General features: G+C 34.4%; 1 protein-coding gene across 2 annotated transcripts in view; it reads left to right on the top strand.

Moving 5' to 3' along the window:
- LOC148599757 (uncharacterized) overlaps positions 1-16199 on the top strand; it is a 43414-nt gene that overhangs the window by 14525 nt on the left and 12690 nt on the right. For both annotated transcript variants that reach the window (XM_088557114.1, XM_088557115.1), the window contains exons 15-24: positions 1137-1300; positions 3642-3793; positions 4455-4648; positions 5095-6290; positions 8309-10198; positions 10908-10956; positions 11223-11425; positions 13929-14297; positions 14865-14961; positions 15342-15406. In XM_088557114.1, the coding sequence (XP_088413240.1) occupies positions 1137-1300; positions 3642-3793; positions 4455-4648; positions 5095-6290; positions 8309-10198; positions 10908-10956; positions 11223-11425; positions 13929-14297; positions 14865-14961; positions 15342-15406 (4379 nt within the window). The remainder of the gene's footprint in view (positions 1-1136; positions 1301-3641; positions 3794-4454; positions 4649-5094; positions 6291-8308; positions 10199-10907; positions 10957-11222; positions 11426-13928; positions 14298-14864; positions 14962-15341; positions 15407-16199) is intronic.

A 16199-nucleotide genomic window follows, 5' to 3' on the forward strand; every position in this document is an offset into this window, starting at 1 on the left:
AACATTCACCAAAACTTTACTCTGCCTGAAATTCTGGATTTTCCTTTGTGGAAGTACATACTCATTGTTTTCTTCTATTCTTATAAGTAGATATGAACCCTTATTGCCTGTCATAAAGTCATTCAGAAATTGTCCTTTTTTCAGTTTTGTCTAAAATATGTCTTTATTTTTCCACAAATGTTGCCTAAAAGCCTGCAGTATAAGACAATAACAGTATATTGACTAGCAATAAACTAGGTTATATACAAACTGAGCACAAATCAGGAAAAAAATGCTTGGTGAAGCCTTGTGAAAATTTTCAGGACAAGTTGTTACTTTTGATATTGCCAACAAATTCTTTTCTATACAAGATCGAAGTAAAAGTCACATATTTATATTCTTTATGTGGTGTGGAAGAAGAAACTTTAGAACATTTTTTTTATGATTGCCACATCACATATAACATTTGGCTGCCTTTTCAAGAAAATATAAGGAATTTAATGCTTTTTTTACCTTCAGCAAAAAAAGAGATTTTATTAGGATTTGCTGAGAAAAATTGGTATAATAGCCAAAGGTTTTTTATTTTGATGCAAATTGAAAGGCACTATTCCAGCATTAATTGGATTGAAATCAAGGATTGAACAGTACCAATCCTTTGAACTATTAATTGCAAGTAAACCGAATACTACCAGAATATATGATAAATTTTGGGCCCCATTGCAGAACATATTTCTGAATTTTTTTTTTGTATCCTTTTTGTTTCTTTTCTATTTATTCATAAACTCAACGAATATTTTAAAGTACAGGTTTTTGATAGTACATGTATATGGATCAAAAGGGCATGAAAGTATGTGTGTATGAAGGCAGTATTTTCTTCTTTTTTCTTTTCAATTATTATTATTATTATTATTCACGTTGTTTCATTAATTTAACTCTTATTTGTTATGTATTGTGTAGTCTTGGATCATAAATATGTGTGACATGTCGTCTCTCAACACCCCAGTCAGGTGGTAGATTGAAAAATCCTGACAACTGAAAAATAAATGAAATATAAAAAAAAAACATTTTCTAATAGCATTGGATTAAGGTTATTGGTACATGTATTTGAATTTCTTCCGTCTCGTTTCTCATGAATGCATTAAAATTGGATATTGTAGACCCAGAAACTGAGGCAATTGTAAGAGATTTACAGAAACTATTGAATAAAGTTGAGGAGATGAAAGGTCAAAGAAACATGCTTGAGGAACAATTCAGGTCACAGGTCAAGGACGATGACATAACCAATCGTATTGTTGCACAAGATGGCAGCTCTAATACTACAGTAAGCATTTAGACTGTAACACCTTAGGGCAGTTCCAGTAAAACATATGAGGGACGGGGGAAGTCACTTTTATACATTGTATTTGGGTGGGTGCTCAGGTCTGTTGACAAAATATAGAGTTTGATACAAAACAGCAATAGAAACTCTATGTGTTACTACCCTAGTAAAAAAGTGCCTTCACATGGTATCATATCTGTTAATGGAACAGCCCTGACAAGGTTATACCCAGAAAATTGTTTTATTTTCTATTTATTTTTTACAGAGGTATTGGACTTTGGATTTTGGATATTGTAATTGGGAATTTTTCATTATCTTGGGTATATCCTGATAGAACAGCTATTTATTACAATTTAACATTACAAACATAAAATACGTACAGATACCCTATAATATTTATGTATTTATGTGTGGGCTTATCTTAGTACATTTAAACCTCATTCTGCAGCCATCCATCAATCTGTATTTGCTTAATGAATGGGACACCGTACTTGAAGCTTACCAGATTTATATATGAATGCAAAAAAAATTGCGGTCATATATTGGTATGGTGCTGTCATCAGTGTCATAGTCAGTGTCCTTGTCCTTAGACACTTGGTTTTTGTTTGATAACTTGAGTGTTAGTTGTTTGATCTTCATAAAATTTTATCACAAGGTTTCAAACCACAAAGGGAAGGTTGGTATTGATTTTGTGGCTTCAGAAAGAGGCCTAAATCAATAGAATTTCATAGAATTTAATTATAAAACTCCAATTAAAGCATAGGAATGTCAATAATATTGTTTCACAATATTCTGTACCACAATGGTCAGACATTTGATTTATTTTGGGGGTAAAGACTTGGAATTTTTCAAAAGTTAGGGGTCAGAAACATACATTTTCCTGATGTCAAGATCAGTGATTCAAATTGAAATTGTAAAGTTCTGGTTGAATAACTGTCATGGGGGTCCTTGGTCCGATTAAAATTTCTGGCTGTCATAATTTAGATCTGCCATATTTTTGGTATTCCCCTGCGTTATTTTTAGAATTCATGTAACTGAAACCGAATTGTTTATAAAAGAATGTATCTGATTGGTCGATATCTGATTTCTGATTTATTCAAATCAATCAAATGACTATTTTCTATCGAGGCTTTGTTATTGACAAAGGTCATTCACCTGCAACATGTCACCAGCAAAGAAACTATAATTAATAGAAGGACAGCGGAAACTGACATTATTTACAACCCCTAAAATAGATCAAAATCGAAATGAGTCATAAAATTAAAATGTTCTATTATATATCTATTTCAATCTGCAATATATAATAACCAATTCCACTCGCAGGGTTTTAGCTAGGATTTTGACGGCTTTGTTGAAGATCTTGCTGTGACCTCCGAATTATTTTTTGCTGCATAGTTGGTTAATTGATGTTTTTGTACTGGACCCCCGGCAAGACAATGTCCTTAACCCATTTTTTGTTTCAGGACTAAAGTCCTGAACCAAGAAATTTCAAGCTGAATCACTGAAGATAGTTTTTTTTTTTTTTTTTTTTTTTTTGTCAGATAGTGAGAATTTTTTTTATCAGATTCCTTAGGAAAATTCTTTGATGCATTGTTCAGTCAGATTTTTGATATTTCTGACAAGTTTTTGAGCTATGTAGGACCAAAGGAGTCACCCCTCCATCCCCAAAAAATCGACTTTACTTTTGGTCCGATTTAAAAATTTTGTTTATTGGATTACTTATGAAAATCTCTACCTGCATTTGTCCATGAGATTTCAGACATCTTTTAAAGTTTTCGAGTTATGAGGGGTCTAAGGGGCCATCCCCTAAAAAATGGACATATTAATATTTGGTCTAATTTCGAAAAATTTTGATTGAATTTCAAATTTTGTGCAATATTGTGTCCAAACCAGTTGTTGTGTCCATAATGAATTGAAAGTTCCTATGCTGAAGTGTGTTACAAACTTATATTATGTCAACACTTGCCCCAACTGTTCAAGGTTTGACCACTGTGGTTGTATCATGCTGTGCTTGGTGAAGCTCTTTATTGAGAATTGTAATGTTCTGCTTTATATGATTATGTCATAAACTTAATCTGGCGATTTGTATGGGATTTTATTAGATTGTGGAATTGAGTAGTTAAAAAACGAAATGATTTAGTTAAAAAAAGTGTCGAAAAAGTCATGATAACTTGACGTTACACTACATGTACATAAATTGTTGAATATTGCATTCAATTCACAATAGTAGTTGTTTACGATTATCAAAGAAGAACACTTTTCATGCCCTTTCATTGTCTTGTGGGATTGAGGCGTTATATGATATCTTTTAGTTGATTTGCTCACTGTTCTGGTTTATTTCTAGGTGATGTTTGGAGAACAGATAAAGAAGCATGATAAACAGATTGAACTCATTCGCCAAAACCTGAATGCTCAAGACAATATATTGAGGGCACTGACAGATGCAAATGCTAGATATGCCAATACAAGGAGAGCTACTGCTGAAACACTAGCAAGGTATAACAATTTTAAAGATTGTAAAACGGTATTGCAAGGATGAGGCCTATTCAAAACAATTTGGTACCTTATAACCCAATATTTACATCATGTCATCAAAACCAAACTTCAAAATAATATATCTCATCCTTTTATCTGGCTATGAACATTGTTAAAATCACTTTCAACTTTCAATATAAAGCAAACTCACAAAAATGATAAATACTATGAAAGTACAAATGTGCTTTAGGGTAGTAGACCTAGGGTAAGGGACACCACTCTTAAAAATCATTGGAACGTTTGTATTCAGCATTTTACATCAATCTTATGTAAGCATCTAATTAACTTGGATTCATTTTATTCTGTTTCAAATGAAAGCTTGAGAGGCCTTGGTGAAATTGAATGTAATACAAACATATCACTGATTTCATGAGTTATGTACCATACTCTAGGTCTATCTCCTTAAATCGTAGATACAAATTTTTGCGGATCAGGGAAGAAACACCAGTTCATGAATTCTTAAATTCATGGTTTTGAGGTTTTCAGTTTACACATCAAATGGAGTCTCCTTTTAGTTTGGAACAAAATTTCATGGTTTGACCTACCCACAAAAACCATGAGAATTGGTACACCAAGAACAATAGTCCCTTCACAGTACAGTAAATACAGCAATCCATTTTAGGCGAGAAACTACCATTGGGGAACTAAAGAATTCATATGATGTTTATGAAGACTTATTAGCCAAGTCCCAGAAGGGGTTGGATTTTTACAAGAAGCTGGAGTCAAATATCAACAGGCTGCTTGAGAGGTGCCGAGGGATATGTAAACAGCAGGCAGAAGAGAGAAAACAGATACAGGACAGGCTAAAACCTAGAGGTATTGAAAGGAATATATTCAGTGTATGATGCAACAAATGTTTGAGATCATTCAAAATACAAGAATACCAAGCATTTATATAAATTGCAAATTTTGGTATTTTGTCCATGTGTTTTTTAAGGAGTAGCCTCCCATCAGCAGCATCTAACCAAATACATTTGAAATTCAAACTCTGAAAATAAAATGTATACATGAAGTACTCATAACCAAGAAATATTGAAATAGGAAGCCAAATGCAACTCAGATAATTTCAAAGACAATGTATGTTAATGTAGCCACATGTACCTTATTGTAGTTACCTGCAAAGAATAACACCTTAATGTCTTCAGGGCATTTCAAATATTAGGCATCTAGTTTTAAGATTCTAGAAATTCAGGGATTATAATACCTGAAAAAAAGGGGAACACATTGAAGTAAACTTCAACTTTGTTGATTTATCTTTACAGAGCCTCCATCTAGACCAGCAGTAAGTAAACCTAACACTCCACAAGCCATGAATTCTGCAGACACAGGATACAGCTCATTACCTGGTTTACCAATGCCTAATGCTGGCCCATCAGGTCCAATCGGACCCCTGCCTGACCTCCATTCATCATTGCCAGGGTTTGAAGGCCCAAAACTGAAAGATTATCTCCCCTTCATGAAACCTAAAACTTTTGGGAAAAAGGGAACTGGGTCATTGCCAAGCAGTGGTGTTTCTTCACCTGTCCATGTGCCACAGGCACCAGATAGTGTCCCAGGAAGCCCACTCCATGGGATGAGTGATGAGGATTTAAGAAGACTAGGAATAAGTGACCCAAAAGTATTAGCTATGATAAAGGCACATTCACTCCCATCTTCTGATAGTTCAACAACTGTTCCTGGTTCCAGTGGGCCTCAAAGATCACAGACAGATCAAATGATGGGTATGAGACACCCTTCTCCATCTCAGTCCCCTAACATGATGAGTGGTGCACCAGTTGTACCCGGTGGTGTACCAGCAGCTGGTGTTAGATTTGATAGATCCACAAAGCCTTCAATCTATCCACAAAATGTTGGATCTCAGGATCCTAATCAGATGCCTCAGAGAATGATGCAGCCTGGTTTGCCTCAACAAGGTTTTGGTCCCATTCCACCTGGTGTGGCTCAGCCTAGTGGACCAATGCCATCCCAGCAAGCTATGTACCATCTCCAGGCTTCTCAGCAAGGCTATGTAGCACCCAATGGAAGTGGATCCCAAGTTCAGGCAAACTACAGTCCAAGTCTGTCAGGTAGACCCCAACATCAGCAAAACATGGTGCAGCCACCAAGAGTACCTGCTCAAAGTGTGATAAATCCAGTTGTTAGTTATCCATCACCTGCCCAGTCACCACAAATTCAAAGTGGGCATTTCACCAATGTTCCAGGACAAGCAGGGCAAACTAGTCAGCAAAGCCAATTACCACCTAGACAAAGTACATCACAGACTGGTAACTATAGACAAGATCAAGATCAACTGCCAATGGGTTCATCAAGTGCTATGAATATACCAACAAATTCTCAAGGAGGACAGTTTGTACCTGCTGGTCATCCAGCTCAGTCAGGAATCGCTCCACCAGTTTATGGTGAAACCTATAGAAACAGAGGGATTCAGATGCCACCACAGAGACAACCTATGTCACAGGTAAAACTTTTATGATTTCAGTCGTTTTGAAATGTATAAAGGCAAAAGCATTTGTTGTCATAAAATGGTATGATGCTGTTTTCTGTGTTCAGCGTCTTCTCAGTAGATACTTAGTTTTCATGCAATAATTTTAGAATGGTTTGGTTGAATTTTATAAAATTATTATTTTTTCCATTGTGCATTTCAACTGAATTTGACCTATCATTATATTAAAAAGGCAAATTTTACACACAGTTTGATGGTTATTTCCGGAGGTTATCGGGTATAAATACTTGGTTAATGCAATAAAATCTCGGTGTTTTTTTTTCTTCATGTGCCACACCTTATTCATATATTGCCTGATTCTAAGACAGAGAAGTACTTAAGTAGCACTCCAGCTAAGAAACATGCAAAATGTGATTCATGGGTAAAAAGCCTACATATTTTTATTTTTGATATTTTGTTTGAATTGCCATAGTAAACAGAAATTAACATTCAGTTTTTCATATAATCTGTGTTCATAAGAGATAAAAATTATATAGAATGCAAATTTCAAAATAAAAAGAGATAACTCTGTAAATGACACTCAAATACAATACAATCTATTGGATTTTCAGTGTTATCTCCTAAGAGCAGGCAGATTTGAATGAATAATGACATATTTCACGGTATAGACCCATAAAACAACTTAATTACAAAAACAAAAATATGTAGCCTTTTTTTGGGGTGTATCACATTTTTCAGATTTTGCATGATTCTTACAAAGACAGCTACTTAATATTGTTGTTTAATCTGGCTGTATTTTTATAAAATGTATTGTTTTATAATGAAGATGGCAGTTTATCCAATTTTCCTGTGTAATTTATTTCAATAATTCAGTTGTGAAATTAATTTGGTAAAATTAGTCTCAAGCTTTCTCTCGCCAAAACTTTACCATAAGAATATCAATTTGCCAATCACAAAATATAAATTGATATTGAAAATAGTTTATATTATAGAGAAATTTTATATGATTAATAGAATTATCAATTGGTAATTGTGAATAACCAAAATATTGTATTAGTGGTTTTTATACACCCGTCCAAGACGGGACTTATTATGGTATATTGTTGTCCGTCCGTTTATCGTCCACACTTCAGACAATAACACAAAAAAGCTTCCACCAACTTTAATGAAACTTTGGTGAATTGTTCATATCTATTGACATAAGTTCCCTTTCGATTTTTATAAATTTCAGATTTTTCGTTTCCGTGTTATGAATTTTTACTCTCTGAAAAAGTGCTGGAAACAGCCAAGGAAATTTTATTCGTTGAAAAATCGTTTAAAATAGACCATTTGTTATGGTGATCGACTAATAAATATAAATAGTACTTGGAAGTGTGTTTTAAACAAGATAGAAATATATGGGTGAAAAATCAACACAACAAACATATTTAAAATTGAGGTAGCCTTGATAGTGCCAATTTTTTTGTGCAATTTTTTATTTACTTTTTTTTTTGGGGGGGGGGGAATTGTATTCACAGTATTTCTAGTTGATCATATAAATTCATTAAAAACATAAAGACAAGTTAAAAGGGCAACGGGCGTATCATGCGCTTAAAGCACAGCTGTTTATTTCTCATGTGGAAAATTTCATGATTTTCTTGAAAAACAAGGGCAGCAGACAAATTTCAATGAATAATAAAAAGATAAATCACTCAATTTTATCTTTATGAATATTTCACATGATTAAATTTTCGCATTCCGACTGTGACCATGAAAATAGTGAAAATTAAATCACCGCAAATATAACCACTTATATACATGTAGTATGGTGACACTTGCAAAGAACATTTGAGGATTTAAATTGATTATCCCATTATTAACTATTGTAGGGGATATTTTCACTATATTTTCAAAATATATGTGATACAAATTAAATGTTGATATATTCAAGAGTCAAGTTTTCAAGAAAGATGAAAATGCTTTGTTGTATCCAATATGATATTTTAGTCTTAATATGTGTTCTGTTGTTGCGACTTTTTTTATTTTATTTTAAGCCTGCAACCAGTTCTGATGCATCTTGCATGAACAGTCAGGTCAATTCATCTTTAAGTGGTCTTCAGAATTATCAGCAAATTTATAATGTTCCATCAAGTCATGATCAAACTTACCAGAATCCTCAACAGAGCCAAGGTCATGATATGTCAGGTCTAAGTTACTCCCAGCAACCTCCAGTAAATAGCATGTCAGGTGGATACCAACATCAACAGAGGGGTCAAGGTCAAATGCCAAAGGATGATTGTTATTCTCAACTCTCTGATGCCAGAAATTTGTCAGGTCCCATTCCAATGAAATCACAAGCAACGACTGCTACTGATCAACAGATTGGCCAAGGTCAATTCCTACAATATCCACAAACAACCCAAACTGGGTTTAACTTACCAACATCACAACAGTCAGGGTATGTATCTAACCAAGGTCAGACCTTGACCTCTCAAGGACAAGGACAAACTTTGAATACAAGTAATGAGCAGAACTTTTCAAACCAAATGCAGCAATTTGGACAGAAACTTTCTAATCAAAACATTCCTACACAACAGCAGTTTCCTCAAAATGTTGGTCAAGGTAAGCTTCATCAAGGTCAAAGTCAGATGGGACAATATCAAGGAGGTCAACAATATCAACCTCCACAGCAACAGAGTCAGATTTCATACCAACAACAGTTTACACCTGCTGGTCAACCTCAGTCACTGGCCCAAGCTAGGCAGTCTCCTTACCAAGTACAATCAAGTCAACCAGGAACTACACAGCAACAGACAACAAATCAACAAGGTCAGATGACACAGCCAAATCAACAACAGATATATTCAAACCAAGGTCAAGGTCAGTTAACTCCAAGTGGTAGTTATACTTCCAATCAAGCACCAGCAACTAGTAGTCAAGAGCAAATGTTTTCTGGTACCATGTTGTCTACCCAACCTCAAGGTCAAGTAGGTCAGCTTGGTCAAATTTCAGGACAGCAAATGTTACCACAGCAACAGCAAGCTAAAGGTCAACCTGGGTATGTAGCCCAGCCATCTGTTCAACATAATCAGTATAATCAGCCAGATGGTAGATCACCAAGTCCAGCAATTGTACAACAAGGTGGGCACTTACCTCAACAACAAATTAATAATGTGGCTGGACCACTTACTGGGCAAGTTCGACCTCAAGTAATGCCCACTGGGCAGCAAAGTTTTGGGAAAATGTCTCAGTATCAACAACCCCCGCAAGCGGGCCAACAACCAGGCCAAGTTGGGCAACAAGGACCACCTCAAAGCCAACCAAATTTAAGAGGACAGCAAATTAGCCAAATTAGACCTCAACCTCAGCATCAACACCAATTTCAGCCTGGACAACAAAGTCCTTCAATGGGCCATTTACCTCCACAACAGTCAATAAGACCTCAAGTTCCACACTCTACTGGGCAATACGGAAGTTTCACTTCATCACAACCTCAGCAACAACAGAGTTTAAGACCTCAAGTGCCACAATCGTTGGCTCAACAGAGCCCAGGGCAAATATATTCAATGCCTCAGTCTTCCCAAAGCCAGTCTCAACCACAACAGTTCCAAGGGCAAAACCAGAGCTTTGTTTTGCCTCCCCAACAACAAAGTCAACAATACCAGGGTCAAAATGTAGGACCATCATCCAGTTTTACCATGCCACAGTCCCAAGGTTCTTTCCAACAACAGATAAGTCAGAGTACACAGGGGCCCCAAACTGGAGGGAGCTTTCAACATCAACAAAGAATGCCTCAGCCTCATGGGCAAAATGTGCCGCCACAACACCATTATACCCAGACTGGTAGTTTTGCTGGGCAAACTGGACCAAGCCAGGTGCATCCTCAGGTCCCAATGTCATCTGCAACATCTAGGTACCCTACAGCTAGTCCACAGACAGGGCAGGTAAGTTGTTGCCTAAAATGATCAGTTTTCATAACAAAAATATAGGCATGATTAGTTACAAAAAGGAACTATTTTATGCCATTATAAAACTCCTTGAGGTAATGTTGTGTTTTATACTATTTCATGCAAATTACATTTTTAATCAAATTGCAGTTTTGAGTTTTTTGTTCTGAAAAGAAACATATTTCAGTAAAGGAAAAAAAAATCAGATTTGTTTGATCTTGCATTGGCAAATTGCCTTTGTTAAATACAAGTACATGTTCTAATATTTTGTCAATATACAGTATCAGTATATTTACATCTGATTATCACCTCCCATGAGGATATTGTAAGTCACAGTCACCTGGTCTGATTACCTTTGATTGGCTTCAGTCGTAAATTAGTTATGGTCTATTAACTCTGACCAGGTGTCTACACAATTGCTTAATTATATATGTCGCTGACAAACTTGTCAATTCTAATATACAAAACCTAGGGCCAAGAAAAAAGCCAACTGGTTATTTTTGTCTCCAAGTAAAATAAAAAGTTGCAAATTGTGACATTGACGAAGCCCAGCGCAATCTCTGATCATCATACTTAAGTAACCAAAGGTTCTAGAATTAACAATGTAGGAAACATATAAAGAACAGTGGAATGCAGCTAAGTGTTTCAATACAATGTTTCCTATGTCAGAATGTCCCATTGTACATACTGTTAATCTTTGTTTTAGGTTCCAGCAGGTGGATGGCCAGGAAACCAGTCTACAGCATCAAAGACAGGTATATATAGAAATGCTATAAACTGTAAACTGTAAATTTTTTTTCAATTTGCAGAAAGAACATGTTTTATACCAAAAAGTACTAGATTTACCAAAAAAAATGTCTGGTAATTTAATCTAAGTTTTTTTATTTAAAAAGGTCTTATTGTTTCAAAACTGAATCTTAGTTTTTGGAAATTATACATTTTTAAGAAATTTGAATATGCTGTTTGACTGAAACATTAATAAAATTAGTATTAAATTTTTTTTTTTCCGTTTTATTAATAGGGACGCCTCAAGCTAGCTATTCTGGGACCATACAACAACTGAATCCTTTGTCCCCACCAGATGTCCTTCCTCAACCTATACTACCGAGTCCTATTAAACCAGATGTCCAATCATCACTTCAGGACGTTACCATAGAAACACCAATACCAAATCAGGAAATGCATCCAAGAGCACGGGAGTCACCAGTTGTAAATAGGAAACAGGTAATCTGACCTTGCTATATCATTGGTCATGTATAAACCAATTTCTTTAATGCTTGCTTCAGATGATACAATATTCTCTAGTCTACTGATATAAAAATTGTGAAACAAAAATGTATATTCTGAATATTACATATGAAATGCGGAATCTTTGCCTTCTAAATTTCTGACAATAAGCCCCTACCCTTAATCAGAAAAGAATCTTATATACATGTAAAATACATAGGCTTGGAGTCAATCATGCCACTATTTTTACGAGCATTGGCTGGTGGGCTAATCCCAATTTCAAAGACTGAATGTGTATCATTTTTATCAACCAAGACCCTTATATCCCCCCAAGTGGTGTTATAGGCCAAGGGTTGATACACCATGTGATAAGAGATTTTATCATATATTTCAACTATACATCAGGTGTGTTCAGAATAGGGGTTTGAATAGGCTGTATTGGATATAAGTTTCAAAGAATCACTTATGATGTATATACATTTAAATAAAACCTATATTTTCTTATCAGAATATACAGAAGTATCATCATCATCAAGACATTTTTGTGTTAATGTCAATTTTAATATCAAAGTGTAATCAATGAAACCAAAAATCAAAAGAATGTAATCTAGGGACTAAGTCCAGACATGGAAAACAGACACACACAAGAAAGAACATGAAATAAACAAAATACTGTAAACATAGTAATTTACGCTGTTGCTGATTTTTCTCAGGTCTTTCCTAGCGAAATACACATAGTAATTTACGCTGTTGCTGATTTTTCGCAGGTCTTTCCTAGCGAACATACAGTCGAACCTCGTTAAGTTGAAGTCGAAGGGACCATGCAAAAATGCTCGAATAATTTGAGGTCGAGGATAAATCGGATATACTAGTAGTTTGGTCAATGATTGTTTCTGAAATTCCATCATTTGCTGTACATGTACATGTACATGTACTTCACTTTACTCAGTACTTCGTAATGTCTTGCATTTCATATCGGAAGATATTTTTTTTGTATGTGGACATCATGTTTGAAATACTGAATGGCACCGAGTGTTTAAGTGAAATTTCCTTTATTTTTTTTATATCAAAAACGTCATAGTTCATAACATGCTGCTTTGTTTGATTCACAATCAGGAGTATCGTCAAACCATGTGCTCTACATTATTATGATAAAATTTCAAATTAACTAGCGAAACGAATGTAGTAGTTGAAATATTCTTTCTATCATCTGTTTCATTAAATAGTCAGATGCCATTACAATTCATCTGTATTTTTAAAATTGTTTTTATCAAAATATCAAAATATCCGATATCACTGTTAGTGTAAAGTCCGACATGTTATTAATAGAATTCGTTACTTTTAACTACATGCGCAATTTTAAATTAATTAAATAAACAAATTAAACCATAAAGAGTGTCAACAAATTATTTTTAAAAGCCACGATAATCATTTTTAAACACACTTCAATCATGGTTTGTAATAAAGCAATCAGTTTTCCAACTAATTAGTTGACTTCGAGACATCAGGGTTAATTAACCTCAAAGTCCTATCGAGGCAACTGATTGATTACCTCAAGTTATCCGAGGTTTCAATTCATCTGAGTATGAGTCATCTGAGTTAAAAATGTATTGGAGTAAGGGGAATTTTGCTGGGACCTTTGTAATCAGTTTGAGTTATCAAGGTTCGACTGTACATGTATTCGTCAAGCTGCTCATAAAAAATCAAGTCTGGGGTAGAGGAAGGAAATTAGACTCATTTTATTAAGAAATAACTGAAGAGTGGAGAAAATTTGAAAAAAACTCTTGGTTTTAGGACTAATAGAAATTGCTGAAAACTCAGAAAAAATTATGGCATATTACTGATTGTGTAAAATTAATAACTTGTCAAGTATCAAAAAAAGATCAAATGCATAGTTATCATGATAAGAAGAAAATTTTCTTCTGCTACTCATAAAATTAAATTTGTAGTTACAGTACCTGAACCGATCCTTGCAAAAAAAATCATAATCGGTCATCAATCACCGATCAGTTTCCGGTCAGTCATCGATCTGTCAAACTGATCCATTTAATTGGTGCTCGCATCACGTGACCACAGAGCGGTCAATGCAATTTACGGTTTTTGTTGTTTTCTTTGTCAATTTTATGCAAATATTTACATAATGTAATATATTTAAACATCAATTTATACTTTTATTTTACATTTCTTTTATTTAAAACAGATCTTGCATCATTTTACATAACAAAATTGCAATCAAATCGGTCAACGGTCATCGGTCAGTGATCAATCAGTCAACGGTCATCAATGTGTCAAATCGTTGTGCGAATCGGTTCAAGGACTGTACATGCAGTAGTTTTCTTTTTCTTCCAAGTACAGGAGTAGACTCGAAGGTTAAAGTTTAGCCATCTGGAACATATTTGCTTTGTACATTGACTTATGGTTAAAATTTTAAAACAAATTATTTACAATATGTACAGACGTTGATGTAATTTATTGTTCATTTGTTGTCATTTGATTTCAGCCAGAGAAGACTCATTCAAGGTCAAATTCAAATACTAGCCAATCAGATTTTAAGTTGGCTCGGAAACATTCCTCCTCTTCTATTGGTTCATCTCTAGATGATATCTTGTCATCAAGTCCGACTGATTCAACACATGAACCTCCCAGCTCTGTTTTGACTCCAAAAGTCCTTACAGCACAAGAAATTGCACAACAAAAAGAAGAAGCTTTGATGAAAGGTACCCTGGGAAGACAAGTCTCAAAGGATCCATATCCTGACTCAACAAAGATGGATAAATTTGTGGCTGAGACTGAGAAATTGGCTAAGTTTGTAGAGAGTCTCTCCAAGGCTACTTGCTCTGGGCCTTCTCATTTAGATATTGCATGGAAGGTATGCCTATATTTAGTCGTTCTATGCATCTTCCTTTGAACATGAGGATTTTGTTTTATCACTGTCTGTATATATGTCAAATAAACATTTTGTCAGCTATGATTCATAAACCGTTCAATGGTGGAATCAATTGAAAATTTGGTTTGGGACTTTAGCATAGGTTCTCAGGTGCGTAGCTGCTGTTAGGCAAAAAAGCTTTTGCCTGCACTTAATTTTGCCAATTTTTTTTTTTTTTTTTGAGATAAAATACATCCAGGAGAGGCATAAATAATGCTCTAAAACGCTATCTCCACGGAGCTTCGGGGGGCTTTGCCCCCCTGGACCTGCTGGGGGTCTTAAGCGGCCAGACTCCCTACCGTAATTTTGCCTACACTTCAATTTGGCCTCACCTACGCGCCTGGTTCTATTTTGTGTTACACTGTTATTCACCACCAATTTGAAGTTTAGAAAATAGTTTTAGGAAGTGTTGATTAAAACACATTGCTCTAATTCTTCTAATTAAAGTACTTGGTTTTGATACATAGAGAATTCTTTTTCCTTAAAGTTTGTTCACATTTTCTTATATAGGAAATCATAGAGGACCATGATATCCATGGGAAGAAACACTCAATGGCAATTGGTCGATGTTATCCAATGAAAAACAGAGATCAGGATGTATTACCTTGTATGTAATATCAAATATTTAAAAGAAGGTCATTGCAAAAGCATAAAAAAATCTTTTGAACCACTGAACGTTTTGAATATTTGTTGAAACATCAGAATTAAAGAAGTGGGTATGCATCGTTTGGATATTCAGAATACTTTGTAAAGTATTGATCTGTGTAAGAATCAGGTGAGTCCCATTGTAACAGTGATACATTCTACTGAATATTCAAAACATTTGAAGTATCTGTTGATTGATAAATTCAAACTTCAATTTTGGTTGAACTTAAATTGTCTAAAAACCTGAAATATTGTAAATATTTTTAAATTTAAGATTTTTACCTTTAAAAAGATATATTGATTTTAGAGTGTGTTATGTATTTATTTTTTTTTATTTTGTAGTCGATGAGACCAGAGTGTTACTGACTTCACATAAAGATGATTATATCAATGCCAGCTGGATTAATGTAAGGTTTTACTGTTTTCAAAATATTACATACTGAAAAATTCAACTCCTGAAAACTAAGTGTTGGGTATTTATTAATCACCCTGTCTGTCTGTCTGTCTGTCTACAAATCTCATAAGCTCAACGCCTATTAAAATTCTGAATGAATTTTATTGAAATTTCTTAGGAAAATTAAAAACCATATGTTTACACATTCTAAGGAATATTATTTATATTTACTGCATGCAAAGGGAGATAATCTAACCTAATTATATCAATTGTCTATTGAGCATTTTACAAGATCAAATCACAACTCTACCTATCCAACTCATTTGAATTTGATATGATCTTAAAGGAAGGCTAGGCGTCATATGAAGGTTTGCATGAAGAAAATATAATAACTGTTCATTGAAGCAAAGAGAAATAATGCTATTTAAGTATGTTAGGGATCTTCCATGTTTTTAATAAACCACTCTATGGATTTTGCAAATTAATTTAAAGAAGCAGTCATATGTAGATGTATGTGCATGAAGGAAAATGATTATTGGCTTATTCCATCAAAGTTATATAATCCATTTTAAGTGTTTTACATGTAGAAACTCCTCCTAAACAGCTTGATGGATTTAAGTACTGCTCCAGCAAAGAATCATGTAAAATGTGGTTAATGTTTGGAAAGACTTTATATTATTATTTCTCTTTTTTTTTTGATATTTTGTTTAAAATGTCACAGTAAGCAGAAATTAACCTGCAGCTTTTCAAATAATCCCTGTTCATAGGAGATATAAATTACTATAGAATTCAAAATTGAAGGAGAT

The sequence above is a fragment of the Perna viridis genome, chromosome 13, assembly GCF_037379345.1.
Source record: "Perna viridis isolate PV_CMFRI_1.1 ecotype Kerala chromosome 13, ASM3737934v1, whole genome shotgun sequence".
Classification (NCBI taxonomy): domain Eukaryota; kingdom Metazoa; phylum Mollusca; class Bivalvia; order Mytilida; family Mytilidae; genus Perna; species Perna viridis.